At 48.9% G+C, this 13,928-nt stretch overlaps 6 protein-coding genes across 6 annotated transcripts; 3 read left to right on the top strand and 3 right to left on the bottom strand.

Moving 5' to 3' along the window:
* Positions 1 to 1,441: 1,441 nt before the first annotated feature.
* On the bottom strand, positions 1,442 to 3,003 carry LCP9604111_5304 (uncharacterized protein; the record flags this gene model as incomplete). Its single annotated transcript, XM_039073100.1, has 3 exons — positions 1,442 to 2,179; positions 2,292 to 2,817; positions 2,870 to 3,003. 3 exons carry the CDS (start codon positions 3,001 to 3,003, stop codon positions 1,442 to 1,444), a joined length of 1,398 nt encoding a protein of 465 aa, XP_038928766.1.
* A 526-nt stretch (positions 3,004 to 3,529) lies between these two features.
* LCP9604111_5303 (uncharacterized protein) lies at positions 3,530 to 4,625 on the top strand (the record flags this gene model as incomplete). The annotated part of the gene is made up of 4 exons (XM_039073099.1): positions 3,530 to 3,639; positions 3,705 to 3,903; positions 3,958 to 4,267; positions 4,315 to 4,625. 4 exons carry the CDS (start codon positions 3,530 to 3,532, stop codon positions 4,623 to 4,625), a joined length of 930 nt encoding a protein of 309 aa, XP_038928765.1.
* Positions 4,626 to 5,504: 879 nt separating this feature from the next.
* atm1 (ATP-binding cassette Fe/S cluster precursor transporter ATM1) lies at positions 5,505 to 7,978 on the bottom strand (the record flags this gene model as incomplete). The annotated part of the gene is made up of 7 exons (XM_039073098.1): positions 5,505 to 5,578; positions 5,629 to 5,845; positions 5,903 to 6,949; positions 7,000 to 7,268; positions 7,318 to 7,432; positions 7,489 to 7,548; positions 7,604 to 7,978. The coding sequence occupies 7 exons, from the start codon at positions 7,976 to 7,978 to the stop codon at positions 5,505 to 5,507; spliced, it is 2,157 nt and encodes a 718-aa protein (XP_038928764.1).
* A 385-nt stretch (positions 7,979 to 8,363) lies between these two features.
* On the top strand, positions 8,364 to 9,901 carry LCP9604111_5301 (AIM24 family protein; the record flags this gene model as incomplete). The annotated part of the gene is made up of 7 exons (XM_039073097.1): positions 8,364 to 8,529; positions 8,586 to 8,704; positions 8,768 to 8,839; positions 8,894 to 9,064; positions 9,114 to 9,232; positions 9,283 to 9,502; positions 9,557 to 9,901. 7 exons carry the CDS (start codon positions 8,364 to 8,366, stop codon positions 9,899 to 9,901), a joined length of 1,212 nt encoding a protein of 403 aa, XP_038928763.1.
* A 555-nt stretch (positions 9,902 to 10,456) lies between these two features.
* On the bottom strand, positions 10,457 to 11,239 carry LCP9604111_5300 (2-deoxyribose-5-phosphate aldolase; the record flags this gene model as incomplete). Its single annotated transcript, XM_039073096.1, has 1 exon — positions 10,457 to 11,239. One exon carries the CDS (start codon positions 11,237 to 11,239, stop codon positions 10,457 to 10,459), a length of 783 nt encoding a protein of 260 aa, XP_038928762.1.
* Positions 11,240 to 12,252: 1,013 nt separating this feature from the next.
* LCP9604111_5299 (MCT family MFS transporter) lies at positions 12,253 to 13,808 on the top strand (the record flags this gene model as incomplete). Its single annotated transcript, XM_039073093.1, has 4 exons — positions 12,253 to 12,514; positions 12,565 to 12,671; positions 12,730 to 13,313; positions 13,379 to 13,808. The coding sequence occupies 4 exons, from the start codon at positions 12,253 to 12,255 to the stop codon at positions 13,806 to 13,808; spliced, it is 1,383 nt and encodes a 460-aa protein (XP_038928761.1).
* Positions 13,809 to 13,928: the final 120 nt, after the last annotated feature.

Genomic DNA, 13,928 nt, shown 5'->3' with positions numbered 1-13,928 from the left:
TTTCCTATTTCGTAAATATATGCAGGCGACCTGGGAATATTGAATTCAAATAATGCAAGTGGACTCATGAGATTGAGAAAGCTGAAAGGCTAGGATAAGATAGGACTATAGAATCAAGGAAACTTTCTTCTCCAAGCACCCAGGCAAGCTGAATAATTGATGAAAAAAGGGGAAGGGTCGCATCAACCGGGGGTAGTGTAAGCCCAGCGACACAGTGCAACGAGGCATATGCAATATAGAGGCTAAGTCGCTAAGTCCAAAGATTATAAGTAATAGAAAGATCTACCTGTCGCATCAACCGGGGGTAGTGTAAGCCCAGTGATACAGTGCAACGAGGCATGTGCAAGCACAGAGGCCAAGTCGCCAGGTCAAAGAATTAGGAAGACCTGCAGAAACGTCAGTGGAAGTCGGAACTGGAAGGGGGAAGGGGGATGGGGAGAGAAGAAAAGAAGAAGAAGATTTCTGGGGACAAGAGGCCTTTTATACCTACCCTATACGCGGGTGCACGCAGGTACGCTTGGTAAGAGAGGCGACTTCATGGTGGGAATTTTACGAGCTTTCTTCTCCAAGCACCCAGGCAAGCCGAATAATTGATGAAAAAAAGGAGAAAGGTCGCATCAACCGGGGGTAGTGTAAGCCCAGTGATACAGTGCAACGAGGCATATGCAATATAGAGGCCAAGTCGCTGGGTCCAAAGATTACAAGTAATAGAAAGATCTACCTGTCGCATCAACTGGAGGTGGTGTAAGCCCAGTGATACAGTGCAACGAGGCATATGCAAGCACAGAGGCCAAGTCGCTAGATCAAAAAATAAGACTAGGAAGATATGCGGTAACGTCAGATCTACCTATCAGTCAGAGGGGGTTCGCATCAGCCGGGGGTAGTGTAAGCCCAGTGATGCAGTGTAAGGAATATCTGCAGAAACGTTAGTTGAAGTCGGAACTAGAAGGGGGAAGGGGGATGAGGAGAAAAGAAAAGAAGAAGAAGATTTCTGGGGACAAGAGGCCTTTTATACCCTGTGCACGCGGGTGAATGCCGGTACGCGGGATGCAGTGGATAACTAAGAGAGGTACGCAGGGCTTTGATAGTGCACAAGGTCTCATGATAGAACTTTTACGAGCTTTCTTCTCCAAACACCCGGGCAAGCCGAATAATTGATGAGACTACGTGCATAGTTGGTAGCGAATGAATTAGTACTCGTAGGGAGTATATTCATAGGTCATTAGATCTATAAAAAACAACACAGGCTATGAACTGACATAAGTAATGAAGGTGTGTTCTAAGTATTTGGTTCATTGATGTTATAGTCGTTGGCCAGAAGTAGGCTAATAAACTGATAGCATACAGTCTAAAGGTAAGCAGCCACATTCATATGACCATGCTGCCGTGTCAAGGTCAGGGTATGGTCCGTGTATGCAGGCATAACTACATACAGTTAAACTCAAAGCCGAGCTACTTCCTTGTGTGTAGTCTCGGTATTCATCAAAGCTGCTCGAGATTTCAGGTTCAACCGCTTCCACATGGCCTTGCGGCGTTCATGTCCTTCAAAAAATGCCCGCACCCATTCGCGACGAAATTTGGGCAGCTTTCGTCCCTTGCCCTCCTCCCCCTCGCCGGCTAGATGTCTCACCGTCTCAAAGTAGTCTTCGAAGTCCGGGAAGATCAATGTAAACTTCACGCCATCACCCCGAGCTTTTACACGATCCGCTTCCCATTTTTGCATCACTTCAACAGACGGTAGGGTAGCCCGGCCAGCCAGCAACCGTGCGGCTAGAACAGCTTGCCATTCAAAGACCTTGAACGTCAGACCAGCCGCGACGGCGCCGACAAACAATAATGTCGGGTCTTTTTGCCAAACAACGTGTTGGTACAAATCTGGAACCCGATTATTGCGGACTGGAACTGCTGGGAGGAATGGCAGCGTCCAGCTATAGCCTGTGCCGAAGATTGTGTGGTCAACATCCGTGATGCAGTTGCCATTCGTCAAGTGCACAGTCCTGTTCGAGACTCGTTCTATTGAAGGGTGCTTTTGTATCTTGGGGTGGTTAAATGCCTCATCGCCAAAGTACCCGTTGGCAGCATGGCCAATTGTGATTGCGTGGACTGGTTCCTTTGCCGTTTCAACAAGATCAACTGCGATATCGGCTGCTGAGACAGATGCGCCGACAACCACAACTCGCTGACATTACGTTAGCATGATGACCCTAAAACCTTGAAATTTTGTTGTGAGGAAGTTAGCTTGCCTTGCCAGCAAACTTATCTCTCCCACGGAAGTGCTTGCTGTGAAGTACGCTGCCCGGTCTGGTCTTCTCAAATGCCTCCAGGCCTTCTATTGGGGGTATATAGGGGACCCAGAAGTGGCCACTCGCCACGACTACCGCATCAAACCACTCAACCCACCAGTAATCACTCTTCTCTCCATCTTTTCGGAGTGTTACTTTCCACTCTGTCCCCACCTTCTCGACCCGTTCGACCGTGGTGTTGTATGAGACCCAATCGCTGTAACCCCGGCGCTCGACAAGACTCCGAACGTATTTCCGGACCACATCCCATTTCCGGAATGGGGTTTCGGGTCCGTGGTGAGATATGGAGAGCTCGCTGCGCTCTTCTGGGAAAGGTTCCTGGGCGAACTGCATAGGCAGAAAGTCGATATTGGTTTCCAGGTAGGGGTAAACAGACGACTCAGTAAAGCGAGGCTGATCCGATTTTAGAGTCTGCGCAGGCAAACTTTGGGGGATAGGTAGTGGAGGATCAGCTGTTCTCGTCGCCAGAGATGCGAAGTCGCGGAGCGTTGGAGGCTGGGATGAATCGCCAATCCTGGGGTTTCTTGTCAGTCGTCGCGAATAAGCTCCGGAGAAGATAAACGGACCAACAGCCTCCAGGACCTTCGCGACGCTCAAATACACGGATAATGTCAAAGGTCTTCTCCTGCGCCAGAGCATCTATCGCAATAGCTCCTGCCGGCCCCGCGCCGATTACCGCAACGCGTTTAACAGGCACCATGATAGAGATTGAGGACTAAGACAGCTATAAATTCATCCCGAGGTTAGATTGCGATATATAGATACAATAGGCGAGATCCCGTCGCAAATGCCGATCTGGGGAATTTTAGCACCGATCTAGGGTTCGCTGCTGTCGTCGATTCTGGGCCTTGTCACGCAATTTGGCGTCGCGGGGCTACGGCGTCGAGCCAACCAGTTACGAAGGAAGAAAATCCACATGGCTTCACTTGGGCGGTTTGTCTTCAAATCCCTTCAAATCCCGTTGATATTAAAGCGCGGCGCCCAGAGAGAAAAATTGTGGTTTTATAGTAGTTTGAAGGTCTGGTACGCCTCATTTAGGGAATTTACGGTAGCACGCCATATTATAAATTATGATATGGCAGAGGAGGTAATATCTTGCAGGGATGTCTATAATTTATAGCTAATACTTGCAATATTCATCCTCGGTTATCTCTACCTTGCCTGTCGTTAGGTCTCTTCTACCATCCACGTCTAACGGAGGGAAATGATATAATATGGATGTCAAAATGAACGATGAGAAGCTAGATCTCAAGGATAGCGCCTCTGAGCACTCTACTTCATTATCGCTGCCCTTACCAGAATGGGAACCCAGCCATGAGCAAAAAGCTCGCAGAAAGTAACCACCAATGACACCCCATAGATGAAGTATCAGGATTAGACGCTGACATGAACTTCTCTAAGGATCGATATGTCGGTGCTGCCTCTGCTTTTTCTCGGTCTTCTTGTTTTCCAGCTAGACCGCATGAATATTGCGAGCGCATTGACTGGTGGCTTCGCCGCTGATATCAACGTTTCACAGTCCACAATTAATTTGGGAAATCAGCTCATGTTTATGGGTATCGTGGTGTTTGAGATACCATGTAATATGGCCTTGCAACGAGTATGTACAGTACCAGTTCCCTGGAAGGCCTGCTTCTAATAGTAACTTTGGCAGATTGGTCCTCGCAAGTGGATTTCGGCCCAGGTCTTTCTCTTCGGCTTACTTGCTACCATGCAAGTATTTGTCCACAATCGAGGATCTTTCTTGGCTATACGGCTGCTTCTAGGGTTCGCTGAGGCAGGATATATTCCCGGTGCAGTCTATACTTTGTCGTCGTGGTATACGAAAAGAGAATTAGCTAAGAGAGTTGCGATTTTCTTCTTTGGGATGTTTGGCGGCAACGCTCTAAGCCCTATCCTAGCCTCTGGCATTCTGCTTCTTGATGGTCGACACGGCATTCGAGGATGGCGGTGGCTCTTCCTAAGTATGCATCTTCTAAATACAAGACTTCATTCGCTAACATATCAACAGTCGAGGGGTTGTTCACTATATCTGTCTCATTCCTCCTATTACTATTTCTACCTGGATCACCCGATCTCACCCGGCCATTGTTGAGCCCGGGGATTATCAAATTCACAGATTCCGAGAAGGAGATTCTTCAAAAAAGACTCGAATACGACAATGGCGGAAGTACCGAGGGCGCGTATGGCGTGCGCATTCCATTGAAAGTTGTCTTTCGTACTGTGTGTTGCTACCGTCGCTGGCCGCACTTCATCTCTACATTCGTCGTGTTTTCGACATGGAGTCCTCTAACCACCTACACGCCGTCCATCATCATGTGAGTATTCACTGCCGTTGTAGATGGATGGATCTGAAGCTCATTTATACAGGTCACTCGGATTTGACAGGACAGCAGCAAACGCGCTAGCTGCAGTCGGCGCGTCCCTATCACTTGGAGTTGTATTCTTCTTCGCCTACATAAGTGACCGGACCAACCTCAGAGGTGCAACTGTGATAGCTGCTCAAGCCTGCTATCTGATTGTGTTGATAGTAAATTTCAAGGTCCAGCCCCATGTCGGTAAATGGTCGCGTTGGGGACTATGGACTGCTGTGAACAGTTTCGCTGTGGGATATCATCCCATACATAACTTTTGGGTTCAGATCAACTGTCGAGATCCAAGGGAGCGGAGTATCAGCATCGCGTGCGTTTTTCCTATATTCCTATTTTGACTTGACTAGAGCTGATGAGAGTTGACTGCAGGATGTGGGTTATGTCTGCGATAAGCGGGTTAATGGTTGGGACACAGTATTTCCAAGCAGGAGACAAACCATTGTAAGTTAAGGTATTCTCCGAAGGTAATTACTGGACAGTTGCTGATATCAATCTCAAGTTATTCGACGGGCCTACGTACCATGATCATTATGGTGTCTGTAGGAATCGCCAGTGCTGCAGCGCAGATTGTTATTTATGTCGTTCATAATAGGCGTGTTGCTCAAGGCAAGCACCAGCCCAAGGATGGATCAGCACCTATGGTGTATGTTCCGTGAGGGTAGCGAATCATGAAATCTATAGATGAGGAACTAGTCCACGTTATCTTTTGTGCATAATCCTATTGTTATCTATCACCGAAGACATGCATGATGCTGTTTACATCGGATGCTATGTGCTGCAAGCTTTTCAGTACGGCTTAATAGTAGCCTAACACTTGTTGGATGGGATCTCACGCCTTGGGCTGAACATCCTCAACCTGACTCTGCTCCAGGCTCCCATCATGAGCCATTGTCTGTTCCTGGGCTGAAATTGAGTTAGTAAGGAGTATTAACAGCAAAGAAAAGAGGACTTACTATTCCAAAGCTCTGCATAGGTGCCGTCATGCTCGAGCAACTCGCGGTGTGAGCCCATCTCTGCCACATGACCTTCCTTCAAGACCAAAATCTGGTCACTGTCGGAGATAGTGCGTAGGCGATGAGCCACAAACACGCTTGTGCGGCTCTTCTCTTTGAGAATGCTGTTGATATTCTGGAGGAGCGCCTGCTCCGTGTAGGTATCTAGGGCGGATGTCTATAGAGAGGGTGATTAGTTATCTCAATCAAGTGGGACCAAGGAATGATCACTTACTGCCTCATCGAAGAAGAAGAGTTTCGGGTCCTTCAGGATCAACCGAGAAATTGCTAGCCGCTGCTTCTCACCTCCGGAGATCATCATACCACGCTCACCAACCGCAGTTTGGTAGCCATCAGGCAGACCCTCAATAAGCTTGTGGATGTGGGCTCGTTCCGCAGCTCGGCGCACTTCTTCGTCCGACGCATCAATCCGTCCATAGCGGATGTTATGGGCGATAGTGTCATTGAACAGAGGTGTGTCCTGCGGTACCACTCCAATTGCCTTGCGAAGGCTGTCGACGGTCACATCGCGGATATCTTGGCCGTCAATCAAGATACGACCGGACTGGACGTCATAGAAACGGAAAAGCAGACGTAAGATCGTAGACTTGCCGCAGCCGCTAGGGCCGACAATGGCAAACTTCTGTCCTGCGGGGATAGTGAAGGTGGCATTCTTCAGAATCGGTCGCTCTGGGTGGTAGCCAAACGTGACGTTCTCAAAGCGGATCTGGCCGCCCTGCGTCAGCTGCAGCGGCTTGGCGTTGGGCCGTTCCTTGATGGTGACGTTCACCTTCTGCAGGTTGAAAAGCGTCTCCATGTCCAGCAGGGACTGGCGCAGCTCACGATAGACAGACCCCAAGAAGTTGAGGGGGACTGAGAGCTGGAAGACCAGCTGGTTGACCATGACTAGGTCACCGACGGTCATGGTTCCGTTCGCAACTCCATTGCAAGCCAGGTACATCATTGCGGCCAGCGCAGAGGAGAAGATCATGTTTTGACCAGAGTTGAGGAATGCCAGAGATGTAGTCACCTTGATTGATGCATCTTCATACTTCTTCAGGGCTTTGTCGTATCGTGCCACTTCGAATTTCTCGTTATTGAAGTACTTAACGGCCTCATAGTTGATGAGCGAGTCCACAGCAACGGTTGCTCCGCGGTTATCAGCCGCATTGGCTTGTCTCCGGAATTTTGTTCGCCACGCGGTTGTAGTGATGGTGAACACCGTATAAGCTATCATTGTTGTTGTTGTGATCGCAGCAAATTGGAGGCCATATTGATAAGTCTACAACGCGTTAGTAAGATAGAAACGTAAATATAGGTTCCAAATCATACCAAGATACCGCAGACAAGGGAAATCTCAAGTGCTGTTGGTACTACGTGGAAAACCATGGAGGTAAGGAGGAAGCTGATGCCCTTAGTACCGCGGTCAATTGCACGAGTCAGACCTCCGGTCTGCCGAGACAGGTGGAAGTTGAGATCCAGTCGCAACAGATGTTCAAAAACATTTGACGCCACCTTCCGAATTGCCTTTTGCGCAACGCTAGCAAAGACCGCATTACGGAGCTCTTGAAACAATGTAGCTCCGATTCGGGTCACACCGTCTAAGACATATTAGCGACAAGTCTCTCTTCGATATGCTGTTATCCTTACATGCAATAATCATTGACCCAGCCACGGTATAGGCAGTTCCACCGACGGTAGCAAAGTCTATATTCATGGAGTCGACAATGTTCTTGAAGTAGAAGGGGATTTCCACATTGAGGATCTATTGGATTCATATAAGCATATTTTAACGAAAACACAATAACAGACGAAACTTGCCTTTGCACCAATAAGCAGTGAAAGTGCTGTGCCGACACGGAGCTTCGTGCCCCAATCATCCTACCAGCTATAGTTAATACCCTGTTACTCCATACCAATTGCACTCGAGGCTTACCTTTGGCCACAGATACTTGGCCATTTCTTTCATAATAGCCCAGTCAGCCTTTCTTTGTTCTTTCTTTCCAGCCATTGGCTCGCTCAGCAAGTCCTTCTTCGGTGGGGTCTTCGCATTGCCGCTACCTTCCGGCTTCTGGATGATATTGGCGTCTGCTAGTTGTGATGAGGCGGGAGTAGAGGTAGGAGTAGCTTTGACAGATGCGTGATCTTTCTTGTCTGTGTCTGTGGATTGACTCCATAATGAACTCTTATTTGATGTGAATGCGCGCAGGTGTGTTCCATTGAGTCGTGTGCTTCGTGGCTTGCCGGCGAAGCTCGGATAGGTGAATTGTGCTGTGCGCCAGCACGGCGATCGTGCGGCTCTGAGCAGCATGGCCGCTAGGAATAATATTCTCTAAGCTCCTGAGTAGTTCAGACCACCGAGAGGAGCTTCGGAATAAGTAAGAAAGATTGGCGCGCAAGGTAGCTATGTCTCCGGATAGCTCGTGGGGGGAAATCGCCGGCTTCGGAGTAAAAACCGTCGCTCTCGATTCGACTCCGGGATGGTCGCAAATAGTCAAGCAGAAGTAAGATGTAAAGGGAGAATGAGGGTAATTCAAAGACTTCTTATAATAAAGCTTCCAAATGTCGCAATTCAGAGGGGCAGTTGTGTACTTCGTAGGCCGCATGGCTCTCGGGCCCACGATTTCCCGATTTCCCTTTCGTCACAACTGACGTAAATTCTCCCTTCGGTAGTCTTTGCTCTTTTTTCAAACACCATGCGCCCCCTCCAAGGTGTTCGCCCTCTATCCTGGACTCGAGTCGTTCCTCGCGTTCACCGGCAAACGCGATGCGTTCAGATTCGCGCCGCGCCCTCGGGAGTGCCTTCGGTTAGTGGCGATAATCTGCCACTCGCTAGCACGCCCAGCTCTGTTGAATCACGAGGTAATTGCAATTGCCCCGGGACATATTATTATGGCACTGACCATGAGGGCACATAGATGCGCGCTTCGATGTTGTCGGCGCTCCATACTCGCTTCTTTCGGTTTCGCTCTCGGCCTCGCAGAACCTATACACACGACGAGGAACGCTGGTTGGATTGAGCGGAAAGGCGGATAATGTACACTATCCCGTCATGATGTTGTCACGAAGGAATGGTGATACTAACGCATAATCCGCGCAGGTGATTTCCACATTGAGCGTTCTAGAACCCTTCCGGAGGGCTATCGTCGGAGTGCCATTTCTTTATCAGAAGGTAAGATGCGCGATGCAGATGCGGATTTGAAGACAGCGATTGACAGTTTCCTAGATCTCCTCGCCAAGTCCTGTCACAGCTCTTGTCTCCGTTCGATCGCCCAATACCTCATTCGCCGTTGTCAACGTCAATGGTTCCGTTGACTGGATGGTTGCCCAAAGACGGGCTTTGCTTGCATGGACGGGCCGGTCTCTGACCATCAAGCCTACTATCAACGCAAACCTAGTGAGTGGAACTACGATTCCGTGGGGAAACATCAAGCTAATTTGCGCAGAGCTTGTCTCATTGGGGTAGCTCCGAGGTGACCGGCAGAGGTTTAATAGCGTTGGTCGGAAACGGACAGCTATACTCTGTCGAATTGAAGGATGGAGAGCAATACATTGCGCATCCCAGGTATGACCCTCGCCGCGATTGCACTGACGTCGCTAATATCTGATCGACAGCAATGTGGTCGCTTACACCATGGCCTCCAATCCTCCTCGCCCCTACCGTTTCAAATCCACCACTCTCAACTTCCAGGTTCCGGGTCTGAAGACGCTACCAAGACTTCTACAGAATGCCAAGTTCGTTCGTGACGTGTCTGATTCCAAGGCATACAAAATTGCTATGCAGTGGTTCCACAAGCTGCGTACTTGGTCTCGAATGACCATCTGGGGAGATAGAGTATGGCACCCCATTTTGGTCCTTCATTCTTTGCCAACTAACAATGTCGTCTAGCTCTTCCTGCAGTTTGATGGTCCCACAACCGTCCTCATCCAATCCCGTGGTCCTCGCCTCAACGACGTTTTGTCCGCGCAGGAAGTTAATGAGATTGCCAATGTCCCTAGTGGCTTCACCTTGTCCCCTAGTACATCCGCTCCTCGGTCCACCGAAAGCGGGAAGGAAATAGAGGAAAAGCCAGTAGACGAAAGGACAGAAGCCGAAAAGGCCGTCAGCAATGTCCCTGGCCTGACGCGCTCTGTCCAGGAACTAGAGAATGACATCGAAGGGACGCGCCGAAGCGTTGCAGAGATTCGCAAAGATGGGAAGGTCAAATTCGACGAAGTTTCTCGCACAAACTAAATAGAAAGACTCGCTTGAAAGGGTCGACTTGGAGGAGTTCTCTTCGCATTGGGTTTTGTACGGGCTAGGGCTAGAGCGGTCTCCATTTGGGATGATTATCACGTTACATCCTGTACAGTATGGGCATTTCTTTTATCTTGGCAATTGCCGACAAATCTCTTTTTCTTGCTTCTGATATACAACATACGAATCCTCGCTACCTTCGAGTAGAAAGAATGCAATAAGACATGGCTCCAGAAAATCGTATGAGAAAGATGCCACATAAGGCTATTGAAGAGGGACAGGAAGCTGGAATATTCTTCATACGAAGCGGTATACCTAGGTAGCTACCAGGGTTCAACCCCCGAGTGATATTGATCCTGAGTACCTGAGTTAGTACCTCTATTTTTGACCGCTTTCGACACCGCTCTATTGTGTACTGTAAGCATGTTGTATCTGTACATTGGATTGGAGCCATTCAGGTGAACTTGGGTACTTTGCTTTTAGTACGGTGTCTGTAATATATTTTCTGCCGGAAATAAACCGCTAAGTAAAAGGTTCAATATTCACCTTTCACTATCGGTGACTATCCTCCTTCATTGGCTTGAATTCAACTTCGATCCGATCCATACCGATCCCCCGTTTCTTTGCATCCTCGATGATCGCAACAGTGGCAGTAGCCCCAATTCGAGTCACGCCAAGACTCATGACATGAAGCAAATCATCAAGAGTCCTCACACCCCCAGCAGCTTTAATTTGAACATCGGGGCCGGAATACTGACGCATTAACCTGAGATGCTTCACAGTCGCCCCTTTGTAGTTGTAGGAACCATCAGCCTGCTTGACGAAGCCGTACCCGGTAGAAGTCTTGACAAAAGCAACACTTGACTCGGTGCAGATCTTACAAAGATGTACAATATGCTCAGGCTTGAGGTAATCGGTTTCGAAAATGACCTTGAGGATAGCGCCCTTTTGCACGACTGCGGTGTTGATCTGCTCGATTTCCTGGGAGACATATCCCCAGTCACCACCGAGGACTTTGCCGATGTTAACGACCATGTCAATCTCATGACTACCGGCTTCGACTGCGGCAGTGGCTTCCTGCACCTTGATTTCCGTGGTGCTGTTACCGTGCGGGAAGCCGATGACAGCACATATCTCCACGTCTGTGTCTTGGAGCTCTTGCTTGGCTAGTTGGATATGGTAAGGCTTCACACAAGCTGTCGCGACATTGTATTCCTTGGCAACTCTGAGGCCGGCGATGACGTCCCCGTCTGTCACTGTTGGGTGAAGGAGGGAGTGGTCGATCATTTTGGCCAGTTGGTGAAGGCTCACAGCCAGAGTGTTGACTTGGGCCATCGTGGTGACAATAATTTGGGAAACTAGAAATTGATAGCTGTAGAATATTATAATGTGACGTTGGGTGGGGGTTGTACAACACAGCTCCCTTTGAGTAACTATAGTATGGACTCACTTTGTACATACTTTCGAAACTATATAGTTCAGAGTGGAAGGCGCTGTATCTCTCAAATGCGATGCCTATCAACCAAATCCAATAGCCAAAATCCGATCCATAGTGATAACTACTAACTGGCTATTACATTGACCTTGACGTCGTACTCATACATATAAAAGTGCGCCTTTTCCCAGACAGACCCTACAAAAGGTACAAGGTCGAACAATTTTGGTCAAAATGACTGTAACAGCCAATGAATATCAGAGATTATGCTGTTTCAGCTGCATCTAACCAAAATGATATGTTTCATATGTTTTGAACTCGAATGACATTCATTGCCCAAACGAGTAATATCCCGAAGAGCTAGCTAAATCCGCCTCGGACTTCGGGCCATCGCAGACATGTCCGACCACTGCAGCCTTCCAGGGCCAGTGAGGATCCAGACCCCGGGTTCTGTGAGATATTGGCCAATCGCAGTGAAGCAACGATGCTTTTCCCTGGAGGGCTTTCCCTGGACTAGTACGGAGTATGAAAAGCATAATTAAGCAGCTCGGACTTAGCTAGAAACCGATTGACCGATTGACCGAAGTCCCTTTGCATTTTTTTTTGCAGGTCTTTTCTCCTTTAAATATCCCAAATGAAGGCCGACTTAGCATCTTTGAAACTGAAACGGAACCAGAAGCTCGGAATATTGTAATCTGCAAGAGTCCTGAAGCTTGAGACCAAACGCCTGGGCCGACGTTGAGGTGAGTTTCGAATCGATCTTGTCCAACGCACAATCTTGTTTCTTAATTTTATACTTCCCGTCTTCGTTTGGGGTCTATAAATTGGGGGTCTTCTTTCAAAATGCAATATCTAATACCTCAAAGCAGATTACAGTTCCAGTCTACTCGAAACTTCCTCTATGTCAACAAAGATGGCCAACAAGCAGACTGGGATGGCTCCCTCTATCGACAGTACCACCACCACACCCGCCGTGAGTGTGCATGGAAATAATGACCCGGAGAAAGGACTCCCATCGGAAAAAAAAGAAGCGCAACCTGTCGAGAAGTCAGTCGCTGCTGGTCCAGCACCCTCCGCACCGGCGATCGGTCCCCCACCAGATGGAGGTGCGCAGGCATGGCTGGTTGTATTAGGAGCTTTCTGTGGACTATTCGTCAGCTTCGGCTGGATCAATTGTAAGTACTGTCAGAATACATGGACCCAACGGGATACTGATATCATCCAGGCATCGGAGTCTTCCAAACATGCTATCAAAGCCACCAACTGAGCGAGTTCTCTACCAGCACAGTAACATGGATCACATCGCTAGAGACCTTCATGATGTTCTTCTGCGTGCGTATCCCATCCCCCAGAGTCAGCTTTATGAAGACCCATCCTAATATCCTCTTAGGGCCCAATCTTCGGAACTATGTTCGACAGCTACGGTCCGCGCTGGGTCCTTCTCCTCGGTACATTCCTCCACGTCTTCGGCCTGATGATGGCTTCCCTCTCAACAGAGTACTACCAATTCATCCTCGCACAAGGAATCTGCAGCCCAATCGGCGCGAGCGCCATCTTCAACGCCTCCGTCAACTCCGTCAGCACCTGGTTCGCTAAGCGCCGTGGTTTCGCCCTCGGCGTAACAGCCTCTGGATCGAGTCTGGGCGGAGTCATCTTCCCTATCATGGTCAGCCAACTGATTCCCAAAGTCGGGTTCCCCTGGGCGATGAGAATCTGCGCCTTCCTCATTTTGTTCATGTTGGGTATCGCCAATCTCACGCTCAAATCGAGATTACCGCATCACCCAAAGCCATTCCATATCAAGCTTTTCCTGAGACCGTTGGCGGAGATCAAGTTCGCGCTTACGCTTGCTGGTGCCTTTTTCTTCTTCTGGGGCATGTTCTTGCCCTTCACTTTTGTGATTACCCAGGCCGAGCGATATGGCATGTCTGGCGATCTGTCCGGGTATCTGATTCCGATTTTGAATGCTGCTAGGTAAGTTCTCTCCCTGTCTAGTTCATACACTTCACCTCGTTCATGAACTAACACAATCCAAATAGTATCCTCGGCCGCACACTCCCGGGCTATTACGCCGACAAAGTTGGCCGCTACAACATGATGGTGATAACAACGTTCTTCTCCGCCATCATCGTCCTGGCCCTCTGGCTACCGTCAAGAGGCAATGCCCCGGCAATTGTGTTCAGCGCTCTATATGGCTTCGGCTCTGGTGCATTCGTCTCGCTCGCACCGGCTCTTGTGGCGCAGATATCCGATCTTCGCCAAGTGGGCGTGCGCAACGGCACTTTCTTTGCTGTCATCTCGTTTGCGGCCTTGACAGGTACTCCTATTGGAGGTGCTTTGGTGCCGGATGTTCTCCATGGCAGTTATACCAAGCTACAGATATTCTGTGGTGTTGTCATGATTGTCGGGTCGGTTTTCTTTGTTTTCGCCAGGGGCGCTGTTGGTGGATTCAAACTTAACAAGGTATAACTATGCGGCCTTTGGGTCTTATTAGACTAGACTTTTTTTCGGGTTTTGATCTTTTATAATTCTCCATGTTTAATAGATAATCTCCCCTTTATTGAGGACAAGAGTTAACGAAATATGACA

The sequence above is a fragment of the Penicillium roqueforti genome (assembly GCF_015533775.1).
Source record: "Penicillium roqueforti strain LCP96 04111 chromosome Unknown scaffold_12, whole genome shotgun sequence".
Taxonomy (NCBI): domain Eukaryota; kingdom Fungi; phylum Ascomycota; class Eurotiomycetes; order Eurotiales; family Aspergillaceae; genus Penicillium; species Penicillium roqueforti.
The sequence above is the reverse complement of the archived record's forward strand: the minus strand, read 5'-3'. Positions and strand labels throughout refer to the sequence as shown.